The 14041-nt window shown below is 40.1% G+C and overlaps 1 protein-coding gene across 2 annotated transcripts in view; it reads right to left on the bottom strand.

The window, feature by feature from the left end:
- The window catches only part of LOC147633072 (ABC transporter B family member 1-like), a 44691-nt gene extending 32968 nt beyond the window's left edge, over window positions 1-11723 (bottom strand). Inside the window, exon 1 of one of the 2 annotated variants that reach the window (XM_086806082.1) lies at window positions 10941-11723. In XM_086806082.1, the coding sequence (XP_086662208.1) occupies window positions 10941-11411 (471 nt within the window). In that variant the 5' untranslated portion in view covers window positions 11412-11723. Of the gene's footprint in view, window positions 1-604; window positions 974-10940 lie in introns of those variants that run through there. The other variant, XM_086806083.1, reaches the window with a different exon arrangement.
- Window positions 11724-14041: the final 2318 nt, after the last annotated feature.

Below are 14041 nucleotides of genomic sequence, written 5' to 3'. Positions count from 1 at the left end.
CATGTGTATACGTGCACACACATATGCCTTTATTTATGTGTATGCACGTGCATAGAAATATCTATATCTGTCTTAATAATTACATGCATATATATGTATGCATGTATGTACACACAGACAAATATAAATACATATCTATAGCTGTATTTGTAAATGTCTATATTTTTATATATGTATATGTCTCTATATTTATGTATATGTACATGTACATAAATATAGAGACATATATAGATAGATGTGCATCTCTCTCTCTCTCTCTATATATATATATATATAGATGTCTTTGTATTTATGTATATGTCACTATATGCCGCTGGTTTCATTGTGCACTGATGACTATTCATGGCCCTCCTAACTCCACGTTGATCATGAGAATGCCCTCATTATCATATGGGCATTGTTGCAGTTGAAGAATTAGTGCATTCATTTAATACTCACACTAATGTCTTTGTATTTATGTATATGTCACTATATGCCGCTGGTTTCATTGTGCACTGATGAGCCCTCCTAGCTCCACGTTGATCATGAGAATGCCCTCATTATCATATGGGCATTGTTGCAGTTGAAGAATTAGTGCATTCATTTAATACTCACACTAATTTACCTTTCAATGTTTAGTTGAAGCCACAACTTGTCAGTCACACATCTGTATCCATTGCTTGGACCGTTATCTCTGGACACATTGCCATGGTACATAAGGTGTGGGGCCATGGTTTCTATTCCATGACCTACACCATGCTATATAGGGCTTGGGTGTTCGAACTCTCGTGGATGTCTCCAGGTCAAATACACTTGTATACCATGGACCTATGAGCATGATAGGGCTGTTCAACGTTATGAGCCTAACAAAGACACACTATACCGTGGACCTATGAGCATGAAAGGGCTGTTCAGTGTTATGACCCTAACGAAGACACACTAATAAAGTATGGGACATGCTGGCTGTCCATGGGATCCAATGGTGGCATACGAATGCACGTTGCAACTTATTATGAGATTAAGTGGGAATGGGTAATGTTTTTGGATGACAACTGTAATCCAAAAGACCCAATGGTGTGTAGTACCCACAACTGTAATCCAGAAGACCCAATGGTGTGTAGCAGTGGGTACTAGCGGTGACATAAAGGGCGCGTGAATACACACGTCTTCTTCCTCATCACGTTTTTGCAGAAATAGGGTTAGGGTTGCATCAGAGCTTTTGGTTTTGATTTTTGGGGAAGCAAGAGAGATCACTCTGTCTTGGCTTGGTTTGTTGTGGTTTTATCGCTTTATCGTGATGTTCTTGGGGGAGAGAGTGTTTCGTTGGGAGGAGAAAGTAACAATCACGTTTGTCGTGGTGGACATGCTTCAAACAGTAAGGGCTTGGTTGGCACCCCTTTACCATAGCCATCGCCATGTTTACTTGAATCGCTTTCGCAGTAAGCAATTTTGAGTAGACATTACACGTAATACACGCCACTTACGATATGTAATTACATACCCCCAAAATAATTTTTGGGACGCACGACTAATTAATTTCTCAACACAGCTAACGCTACATGTGTCGTTTGATTTTTTTTTTGTAAGGCCACCTAAGATATGCTGATTCACATGCAGAGTTAAGTTGTCTTCGTCGTCTGTGCGTGGCGTTGTCTTTTTTGCATGGAGTGTGCTCGTCTCGTTTGCCACGTCTCCTTGTTTGCCATGCTCGTCGTCTGCTCGTTTGCCATGCTCGTCTCTTTGTTTGCCATGCTCGTTGTCTGCTCATTTGCTATCCCTCACTCGTCTGTTTGTGTGCCATCATGCCTCGTCCTAAACCCTCCCTCTGTTCGACCAATGCTGGTGATTGCTGGAGTTTGTTCCATTTCATCTTGCCGGCAGCGAAAGATGGCTTCTCTGAATGTCGTGGAATGGTGGTAACTTGCTCTGGCCGTGCGCTCGTCTCGTTTGCCATGCTCGTCTCTTCATTTGCCATGCTCGCCGTTTGCTCGTTTGCTATCCCTTGCTCGTGTGTTCGTGTGCCATCATGCCTCGTCCTAAATCCTCCCTTTGTTCGACCAATACTGGTGACTGTTGGAGTTTTGTTGTTCCATCTCATCTTGCTAGCAGCAAAAGACGGCTCCGCTGAATGCATCTGTTGTGGAATAGTGGTAATTTGCTCTGTCGTGGAATGGTGGTAACTCGCTGTGTTGTTTTTTATTATTTAACTTCCTATCAATTGAGCTGTGGCAATTTCTGTATTCATGAACTTTCTACCGCTAGAGTTGTGTTGTTTCATCTCATCGTGTCATCAGCCAAAGACGATGGGTTGCTCTGAACACATCTGCCATATCGACGAACAACCCTCAAGTGTGGTAATTTCGTTGACTCTTGAACTGTGGTAAATTTTTTTATTTTTTAAACATTTTTTATTTACCTTTTTGGATACATAGTAAATTATGGTGGTGAGGCTATATCATATGCATGCAACCATGATAGCACATGCAAGCATCAAAACGACACATGCTATTTCTTCTTGGTGCTAACTGTACTGCCTTCTAACTGTTCCGTCTTCTGGATTCTATGCACATGCAACGGACACGTGTTTATAGATACTTTAAAGCTTGTTGGCCACGTGCATACGACACATGCTATTTCTTTAAAGCTCAAATTTGTACTGTTCTGGCATAGCTTCCCCAATCCTCCAGGAGCAATTCTGAAGCATTGGATGACAAATAATGTATTTTTATACATGATTAAAGGTATTTTTATTTTATAAATTACTGTTTTTATAATTAATGTACTCAACTTCATTATAAATGCATCAGAAATGATCTTGAGTGGCTGTGAGAGCAATGCCAGAACAGTGCGAATTTTGAGCTTGCATCGCCGTTGCATAGTCTAAATTTGCACTGTTCTGGCATAGCTTTCTCAGTCTTCCAAGAGCAATTCTTATTCATTGGATGACAAACAATGTAATTTTAAGCTGTTTTTATCTTATAAACTATTGTTTCTCACAATTAGTGTACTCAACTTTATTATAAATGCATCAGAAATGATCCTGAGTGGCTGGGGAAGCAGTGCCAGAACAGTGCGAATTTCGAGCTTGCACCACCATTGCAGAGCCTAAATTCGTACTGTTTTGGCATAGCTTCTCCAGTCCTCCAAGAGCAATTCTGATGCATTGGATAACAAACAATGTAATTTTACACATGATTAAAGGTATTTTTATCTTATAAACTATTATTTCTCACAATTAGTGTACTCAACTTCATTATAAATGCATCAGAAATGATCCTGAGTGGTTGGGAGAGCAGTGTCAAAACAGTGCGAATTTTGAGCCTCCACCGTCGTTGCAGAGCCTAAATTCGCACTGTTCTGGTATAGCTTCCCAGTCCTCCAGGAGCAATTCTGATGCATTGGATGATAAACACTATATTTTTACATATGATTAAAGGTGTTTTTATCTTATAAACTAATATTTCTCACAATTAGTGTGCTTAACTTCATTATAAATGCATCAGAAATGATCCTGATGAGTGGTTGGGGAAGCAGTGCCAGAACAGTGCGAATTTTGAGCCTTCACCCGTCGCTGCAGAGCCTGAATTCGCACTATTCTGGCATAGCTTTTCCAATCCTCCAGGAGCAATTCTGATGCAGTGGGATAACAAACAATATAAAGCTCTTTTTATCTTACAAACTATGGTTTCTGTGTACTCAACTTCATTATAAATGCATCAGAAATGATCCTGAGTGGTTGGGGGAGCAATGCCAGAACAGTGCGAATTTTGAGCTTGCACCGCCGCTCCAGAGCCTAAATTCGCACTGTTCTTGCATAGCTTCCCTAGTCCTCCAAGAGCAATTCTGATGCATTAGATGATAAACACTATTTTTTTACACATGCATTAAAAATGTTTTTATCTTATAAACTACTATTTTTCACAATTAGTGTGCTCAACTTCATTATAAATGCATCAGAAATTATCCTGATAAGTGGCTGGAAGAGCAGTGTCAGAACAGTGCGAATTTTGAGCCTGCACCGTCGCTGCAAAGCTTAAATTCGCATTGTTCTGGCATAGCTTCCCCAGTCCTCCAGGAGCAATTCTGATGCATTGGATGATAAACACTATATTTTTACACATGATTAAAGGTGTTTTTATCTTATAAATTAATGTTTCTCACAATTAGTGTGCTCAGCTTTATTATAAATGCATCAAAAATGATCCTAAGTGGCTAGGAGAGAAGTGCCAGAATAGTGCGAATTTTGAGCCTACATCGTCGTCGTTGCAGAGGTCAAATTTGCACTATTCTGGCACAGATTCCTCAGTCCTCCAGGAGTATTTCTGATGCCTTGGGCAACAAACTGGCACATGATAGATACTCCATGTTAAACAAACATGATGACACCGAGACATTGTAAGAGAAACTTAAAATTTTAATTCAAAAGGTTACAAATGAAAGCCAGATAGGCTTGTTACAAAGGGGGATTTGAAACAAAAGAGTTGCTTCAAAAAAAAGATTAACATCTAAGATCTCTAGATGGTGTCTCGCTCGCCTCGAATGCGCCGAGCTAGTTGCATGTCCTTGGCAGATATGATAATCCTCTTTGCATGTATTACAAGGAGGTTGGTGTTTTCAAAAAGCCCAACAAGGTAAGCCTCAGAGGCTTCTTGCAATGCTTCAAGGGCAATCCCCTGCACACGGAACTCTGTTCTATATCGTTGGAGAATCTCCTTCACTGTGCGAGCAAAAGGGGCTCTTCTTATCAGCAACTCAGTGTTCCTCTGATAAAACTTGATTTCTTGTAGAGCCCTATGTCCTTGGCGCATCCTTCTCCTTGGAGCTCTCTGTGTTGTGTTAGTGCGTTAGCGAGGTTGGGACTTTCTTGGCTTGGAGAGCTTGACCTTTCTACGCTTGCGCGCACTTGCAGGAACCTCCTCTTGGTCTCTCTCATAGTCTGAATCCTCCTCCTGTTGCTGTGGTACCTGTGTATCAAGTTCCTCCCGGGTAGGGGACCCTGTCCTGGTAGAAGGGTCTTGCCACCTATGGTGCTGTGTAATGTAGGAATGTTTTCACCAACCTAGTCGAACTGCACATCATTGGCCTCTCTGTCTTGATCTCTGGGGTGGCTGTATTATTGTGGGGTCTTCTTCACACGCTTGCTCCCACTAGAAGGGCCTGCATGTGTGTGCGCTGGTGTTGTTGTGGGAGGAGGGTTGGACTCTGGTGATCCCATTGGGCATGTCCTAGAATCCAAGGGGTCACTCTCTTCCGTGGTGTCGCCAGTATGTGGTCGTTGGATGTCTTGCACTGTGTTTTGTGAAGACATGGTAACACGTGCGGTGTTCTTGGTGCGTGCCATATCCATGTACGACTATGCTAACGTGGTGATGTGCTGGTGTCCTTCCGTGGGTGTCTACGTAGATCTTGAGCTCAAGCTCTCTAAAAAAGTGAAATCAAAATGAAGTGAGAGAAGAAACTATTAATAGTTTTTTTTAAAGGGGAAAAAAAAACCTAACTAAACTTATTTTCTTAGCCTTATTACATCTAGATTTATGTTGGTACGTGCACAACCCAACGCCTCCCTTGTCTCCTCATTCGTGCACCCCAAGTACCATGCCTATGGGGAGCATTGGTCTGCAGCCATTCAAGCCGAGCATGACTTTTTGCAACCTTGCGTGCTTCTTGCGCAAGCTTAGATTTTTGGGCCCGCTCCCTAACCAATACCCTTCCAAATGTTGTGCGATAAAACCAATTGAACATCTCTTGTAGATAGTTTGTATGTGTTCCTCCTACAGAAGCTCCACCTCCATGTCTTGTATTTTTTAAATAAACCCCTCTTGCTTTATAATGTGATTTCTCCATCCCTTGGATACTCCACATGTCGAGCGATCCATACTTGTTCATGAAATACGCACCATGCACATAAACTATGTGCTGTACACATGACAATAGAATTTAATTAGAAAAAGTCGAGGTTAAAATACCAGTTTATTTTTTTACTGTATAACTTACCATATAGTGTGTTACTTTACTCTCTCCCCAAGCACCTAGCACACTTTTGGTGAATTCTATGATATGTTGTTGGAATGATACTCGTTCTTGGGCAGTTGTGCTACTTTGATTCATAATGCGAACCATGTTATTGAAATTTATCCAAAGCTGTTTGTGCATATTTACAAGAGCTGGCATTGGACAATCTAGATTTGTGGTGATTGCACACAGGTCTCTCCAAAGTCCCCAAGTCTTCTTTGAATTCTCTATGTTTGTTGGCTTCTCTAAAAATCTCCTTGCCTTTGATCCAATCATGGAGACCTTTTGAGCAACCTCGTATGACATACCACAGGCTTACTTATTCACTCCAATTTTCACGTTTCCGCCATGGCAGCCCAAAGAATTCAAAAGATGCTCTAGTTTACCAAGGGCTGCAACTTTCCTCTCTTGCGTAGGCATTGATTATGCATAATCGATATGGCACTTAGGCAATCGATCAAAGATTCTCATGAATGCATGAAGTGTGTAAAAGTGAATATTCTTTAGTGAATAATTAATGATGGGGCTCCAATTTAAATTCTTGTTTGGTTCTCCTAGCATATCACGAGACATGACACCTTCCACCCATCTTGCATTTGGTTGTTCCTCATCTTCATCATCAGTTGACTTGGTTGGATCTACTGCATCTTCTTGTTGCTTATTCCCTTTCTTGGGACCTTTCGAGGCATCCTTCCCAACGGAACCAACCTTTTGTATACCTTTTCCATTTGTCTTTTTCTGCCTAGGAATATCAATCTGAGCACTGTAGTATTATGGACAAGGCCATCTTGATGTCGCGCCTTGAGCACAATCCATTATGCATTTAATTGTCTTCAAATCTCTTCCAAGATGCCAATCCACCTTGAACTTTCTTATGTTTTCTACATCCACCAATTTGCTTTTTGATTACATTTATTATCCAGGGAGTCCTTTCAAACATCCATGTCAATACCTCATGTGTCTTCTTCGTTACCTCGAATGCACCAAGCCACCAGACCTCTTTCTCAGATTGCACACTAAAAGCTGGTTTGCTAGTCTTTTCCCATGCACAAATCATGGCCTGAAAAACATGAATAGTAGTAATTGCAAGTTCTCACCTTCTAGTGAAAGACCATAGAACTTCACCATAGCTTGTTGTAGTCTCTCAATATGAACAAAGATGTTATTGTAAACATCATAGTGAAATTCTATACTTCTTTCTACTCGACGCTGTGTCCAATGTTAGTGTGCCCTCAACGTGATAAAACTGTTCTATAGCTCGCTGCACATCATCATTATTGATACGCTTGACATTGTGAATCACCTTGAGTGTAGGAAATAAAGTGCCAGTGATTCCTTGTCTTAGAAATGCACTTTTACAACCTGACGGATTGCTTGGTACCCTTTCATGCTGATTCCAGCCGCATCACAAGCATGTTGAATTAATGAAGAATCGATGGAGATGGTAATCTCGCTCACTACATTGCTGACAACAGTTTGGCATATTTTAGGATGATGAGGGTCAGTAATAATTGAGAGAATATCCTTGGTATTCAGAATGGCTTTGACCAAATCCTTCCATCCCTCTTCATTAGAACCACACACCTCTTGCAGAAAATTCTTGGCAGAATACAAATCATGACTATTTTATTTAAATCACTGAGTGTATAATGAATTTAGTTTATGTTACTTTGTTGTACGAATTCTTTTCTTCCGTGCTCCAACTTTAAACGCAAGAGATTCTATACCAACCAATGTCTTTTTGCGTTCACGGAGCACCATTTGGCGTTGCTTTGAGTCGTTTGATAAGTTCCTCTAGCCTTTGAATCTTTGCATCCTTCTCCACATTCTCTGCGAGGATCTCTTTCATTTTATCTGATGATGTTTTAAGTCCTTCTTAACATTGTAAAAGGCTGAATTGTGATGCTTGCAATTGAGATTGGAGAATATGGGTTGGCGAAGCTCTACTTGTAGTCAATCTTTTGCAGTATCCTAACAAGCCAAGCTCTCCTCCTTCACCAACAAATTGCATAAAAGATAATGAGTTGCAGAAAGGAGGGTTTGCTCTTAATGGAGGGTCAACTGGATAGAGATGCCCATCAACCCAAAGATCTATATTTTTCTTCTTAGCTATCCTACGAGCTTGGACAGATTGTGCATCAGTAGGATGGGTTTTTTTAGAGCTGCCATACTCTTCAGGAATACAAATGTGTAAATCAACCTTCCGTTTTCTACATCAACCATTCTCTTCAGGAATACGAAAGGAGGGTCAACTGGATAGAGATGCCCATCAACCCAAAGATCTACATTTTTCTCCTTAGCTATCCTACTTGCTTGGACAGATTGTGCATCAGTAGGATGGGTTTTTTTAGAGCTGCCATACTCTTCAGGAATACGAATGTGTAAATCAACCTTCCATTTTCTAGCTTCACAAGGGGCTATACACACAGCTTGCAAAGGCTCCATAGCTAAGCAGAGAGAGAGAGAGAGAGAGAGAGAGAGAGAGAGAGAGAGAGAGAGAGACTGTTAAAACTTTGCTGTTGCAGGTTTAACACAAATCCGTTTTTCTAAGTAGAAAATGATATTTTTGATATACAAATATACTAACATGGAGTTTTTCATCAGTAAATTACATTTATGAGAAAAATAAAAAATAATAATTTTTGGGCTCCCCACAATTTCGAGATCTGACAGTTAGTTATGTTTATGGGGTTGTGGAGACTTGACAGGTAGTTATGAATATACTGGATCCTAACAGGCTTCTGACGTGACCCTTGAATTACAAGCTTTTTGGAGGAAAAAATTTATTTTCATCATACATATTGGTTGGGTGGTGTTTTTTCTACCTCAAAATGTAAAAAATAAAAAAATAAAAAAAATAAAAAAATTTCACTTTTTGGGGTCCACCTAAATACGAGAATGTTTTGCTGATGTGTGCAAGGGAGATATGGTGGGAGTTAATGAGAAAGGAGATTTCAAACTGACAAGAAAGTTTCAATTTATAGAGAGTGAAGATAAAAATTCAAAAAGTATGAGAGAAAATATGAGAAAAGTTAAAAAGTAAGAGAGAGAGTATGAGAATATTCTTTTTAAAAAGTGAAACTAGGGAGGTATGGCTGATGTGGCAAGGCAAAAAATAGGGGTCATCATAGCCTTTGTCTCCCTTAAGCCCAGCTTTTTAAGCTCTAATCCTTTAAAATTAGGAATTCTTATAAGAGGCCCTTTTTGGGTCCAAAAAATTCCTAATGTACAATTCCTTTTAGGGAGAAGTATTGATAACTTCATTCCTTTTCAGGAGAAGTATTGATAGCTTCATTCCTTTTAAGGAGAAGTATGTTTGAAGAAATTTATCATGGTGTCAAACAAGGACTGCAATAGTAGCAATGAAACATAAGTGAAAAAGTTTGTTGAATGCTTCTATAGGGTGAGCATGATTTGACTTGTGGTAATTTGGAGAAAAATCATCAGGACAGGTATAGAAATGCGTAGTTTGGGATGTGTAGAATGGAATAAAGAGCATGGCAATTGTGATATCATGCTTTTCAAGATTTCTAGTTGTGTTTGGGACATTGGTTATTGAGAATCTGTCATCAAAGATAATGATTCCTAAAAGAGAGAGAATGTTAAGATCCTATTGAAGAGATGCTAGTTAAGCATGGGATATAGGGTAAAGCATGAGACATGCCGATCGTGCGTGGAATCCAATGGCAGCATACGAATGCACGCTAGCAGTTATGACATTAAGTGTGAACATGTGATGTTTGTGGGTGACGGTTATGGGCCAAAAGACGCAATGGTATGTAGTACACGGTACCAATGGTGCTTTAGGGGGCGCGTGAGTATAGTGTGTGGCCGGTAAGCCTTACACACTAGACGGATGGCATATTGGACCAAAGATTGATTTATAATCAATGTCTTTCTTGCATAGCTGTTTTTATCCATTGATTTTATGTATTTTTGGCCACATCAACATAATGTGCTTGATGGCTTGATTGGTTTGAAGAACACTTTTGAATTTAACATCTTTTTGAAACTCTTCTTTATATAAAGGATTTTGTACTTCATCTCTTTATGCTGGTATAAACTTGCACATGTATGATACCTTTTACACATGAGTTTATTTTTGGCTACACGAGTATAATGCCTTTCTAGACTGGATTTTTTGAAGGATGGTTTTAGAATGAAACTTAACTTCACTATTTGTGAAGAGGTGATTGATAGTTGTTAACTGGAAGTGCTAGTTGTGTGTATATACTTAAAATAATACATGTACATGCATGTATGCATTTCTCTCAAACACATACACACACATATATGTAAATATCTACATGTATGTGTATGTTTATACATATGTGTGTAATACACACACATATATATATGTATGTATGTATGAATATATACATTTATTTGTATACATACATACATACATCTATATGTGTGTAATACGTACACATATATATGTATGTATGTATCTAGCTATAATATATGTATGTATGAATAATATATACATATGAACACGTCCCTTCTTTTCCGAGGGAATGGAGAGGTCAGTTAACACGATATAAACCATGTTTTTGCTCAATGTTTCGTTTAAAGCCTTAGCATATAGCTCGCTTATAATAGGCACTTGGACCACCACCTAAATTGACTGTGAAATCCTGATTTTGTGTGTAAGGGGCTTAACCCAAGATCAACTCACATCAAGGAAGGGATGCACAAAATGATGGAAGCTATCCATGACAGAAGAATTCCTCCTGTTGTGAGCATGCGATGGCCGAGACAGAGACTTGTGGTTTGGGATTAGGGACTAACTTGGGTGGATTAAGGCAATGCAGTCTATATTCAAATGTTATAGGAGTAAAATGCTACATTACATAAGTTAAAATTATGGCCTAATTATGGCTAAAAGGCTGAGGCAAGGCTGTGTCTATATAGTCTTTTGAGGAGATGTGCAGAGAGAGGATGCTTACCTTAGCGAGCTCAGCAGCCAGAGACTTGGGGTTATCTGCGATGGCTCCGGACGCATTGATCATTTTGCCGAAGAGCACGAAGAAGCCTGGTTGCACGAGGCCGAAACACAAGGCTCCCAGCCAGCCTGCTGCCATGAGGAGCGCATCCCACTTGTCAGCACCAGAGAGCATTCTACACAGTGAAACCTGTTTAATATTTTCAGCAGCAACATGCCCTCCTCCTTCGGCAGTCCTCGCCCTTCCTGCGATGGAGGTTTCATCACCAGCTGATGCTTCCTGCGCCGCCAATTTTTTGATGGTGGTCTGATCACCTGCCCCATCAGAGACTGCGCCTCCATGGCCTGCAGCAGCAGCAGATGATGATAATGCATCCTTATCAATATGGCCATCGTCAGAAAGATCAAAGCACTCTTTGCTTTTGAGTGTAGAGTCTCCATTGGTGCTGGATTTCCTGGGTTCCTCCTCCTCCATAGCGGCACAGGTGATGATCACTTACAGTAGCTGTTGCGGCTAGCACAAGCCAGCGTGCAGCTTTGATGGTAAGCAGGAGAACGTTGGATTAGCTTATGATCCTGGCTGCCTCCTCCGTGGCTGCACAGGTGATGATCACGTACAGTAGCTGTTGCAGCTAGCACAAGCCAGAGTGCAGCTTTGATGGTGGGCAGGAGGACGTTGGATTAGCTTATCCTGGGTGCCTCCTCCATAGCTGCACAGGTGATGATCACTTACAGGGCGAGCTGTTGCAGCGAGCACAAGCCAGGAGGACGTTGGATTTATATACATCACGCAAGCTTCCATAGAGCGCGCGCAAAGAGCATCTGGGCGCTCTCGTCTTTAGATGTTTAATATTCCATGGCCGTTTGCCCTCGTCCTTCTTGGCCGTTCTTGGCCGGCCATGCTTTGCTACTAATACCTAAGCCATTAGCTCTTAGGTTAATTACAAAAATTATTCCCACTTTGGTTCATCATATTTATTCCATTCTATTGATAGCACACTCATCGTCCACCACGTCTAAAGATATCTCTCACTACATTCTCCAATGATCCATAACCCCAACAAACTTTGAATAATAATAATGCATGATTGATGATCAAAGTGCTTGAAAAAACCTTGTTTCTAGCCTCCTCCTCTTTTCTAGATAGGAACCTTAAATTATCTTAGCCTTAGATAGATTTGTCTTAAATTATCTTAGCCTTAGATAGATTTGTGTAATGTAGTTGTATCCCTAGATTATGCTCTGAATTTGGTTACATTATTCATATTAAATGGTGAAAAATCACTTATTTTCATGAGTTGTATCGATTTTATCTAGTTAAATGCATACATGGAATCTTAGTTAAGTCCACCTCAATCTCTAGAAATAAAACCAGAAACAGGTACTGATCTATTGTAAACGTCATTGGAACATTGCTAGTCATAACCTTTATGGAGATATCTATTATTTTATCAAGAATATTTTGAGAATATTTTATTTTGGATACACCTTTTATTTATATCATCTTTCAAGATTAATGTGTGTAAGCAACTGTTTGTACTAGTATGATATAGTTAGGATTAATGTGTTTAATCGGCTTTTATGCGCTAACTAATATTATTTTGATGTAGGCGATGATTGAGTGGTAAATTATTTGTTAATTGAGGGTGGAACAACTACAATGAGATATTTTGGAAGACATGTGAATACCTATTATGGTTTCATATTTTGGTACTAATATTTTTGTAAGACTAAGACCTCAAACCTTTGTATATATACCGCCTTTAGCAAATCCCTAACCCCATTCCAAAGCCAATCTTAGAATCAATGTGAGAGAACCTTAGTGCGTGCCTACTACAAAGGCCTGGACTAAAACCTTAACCATTCTTAAGAGGTCGTAAAAAGAGGTGGCTCCGAGCCTCTATCTTTGCAACTGATCCAACCAAATTCTGCATTGCTAAATATAGTGAAGGAGGAATCATAGGAGGAATCAATGGAGGTGAAAGTTGGCTTTGCATGGGTCATCATAATCACCATAATAGTTTCTCCAATGATGGGTGAAAATTCCATTTTGACCCCATCAGAGGCACCACCTCCTAGGGAAGTATCAATGAATATCTCTTACACATTAGCAAGTCCAAGCCCACCACACTGAGCAAGTACAAGCTAAGTACGAATATCGCATCAAGGACATAGTAGTCCTCACGGCCTTCTTATCCTTGGAAGTTCTCTTTACAAGGAAATTCTCAACTTAGGAGAGACTTATCCGAGTGGATGAATGGAAATCTAAGAGCCCACACAACTAAACTTGAACTTGTAGAGGAGAAGAATGAGATGTGTCACAAAGAGCCTTCTTCTTTCATAATACCCAAGACAAAAGGATAGCTAAAAGTGCCCATGACAAGTTGGGACACTACTTTAAAAGCAATTAAATGAATGTCATGTTACGTGTCATTTATAAAGGAGTGACGGTCTTTGTAATCTTAGATAGTAGTGTTGGTGTTAGCATAATCACCAAAGATTGTTTGGGAGTGGAAAGTCCTTGCACCATAGAAACAGTGCAAAAACAAACCAATGTCATGGGGCTTTTCCCAACCACACTTGGGAGCATAAAACAGCTCAACCAAGAAGCCAATATCCCATGACCTAGCTCACAATTTCATGGGCAATATGTCACTCACCTCGTGACTTGTGCTTGGGATTCTTGTAAGAGATGATGTTGCCGTGCAGCCATACTCCAAAGCTCCACGCTGCTACTGCCACCACTGCCGCACTCTAAAGGAAGCTCGACCCTCCTCATAGCTTACTCTCTCACACTCACTCTCTCACATGCAAGCAAACAAGCACACATAAGAGCTCACACAACCAAGCAAGCAATATCATAAGATAGTAGATAAAGAAGAAGAGCACTCTATTGAGTCATGAGAGTTACATTTTAGGTTTTATAGGTAACCTCTAGGGTTCACACTCTTGGGCAACCAAAGTTAAAAGCATGGTCCTCTGACTCATTTGACCACTCTAGCTAGTGTAAACACCTATTCTAAGTCTAGCACTCTCCACCTAAAATCCCGTGGTGCACCTTTAATATACAAGTAACAAGCACACGTAAAATATGTAGCATTATAT

This window comes from Cibotium barometz, chromosome 12 (assembly GCF_041138505.1).
Source record: "Cibotium barometz isolate CiBa-2024 chromosome 12, ASM4113850v1, whole genome shotgun sequence".
Lineage (NCBI taxonomy): Eukaryota > Viridiplantae > Streptophyta > Polypodiopsida > Cyatheales > Cibotiaceae > Cibotium > Cibotium barometz.
Note: the sequence above shows the minus strand (reverse complement) of the source record. Positions and strands in the feature narration are given on the sequence as shown.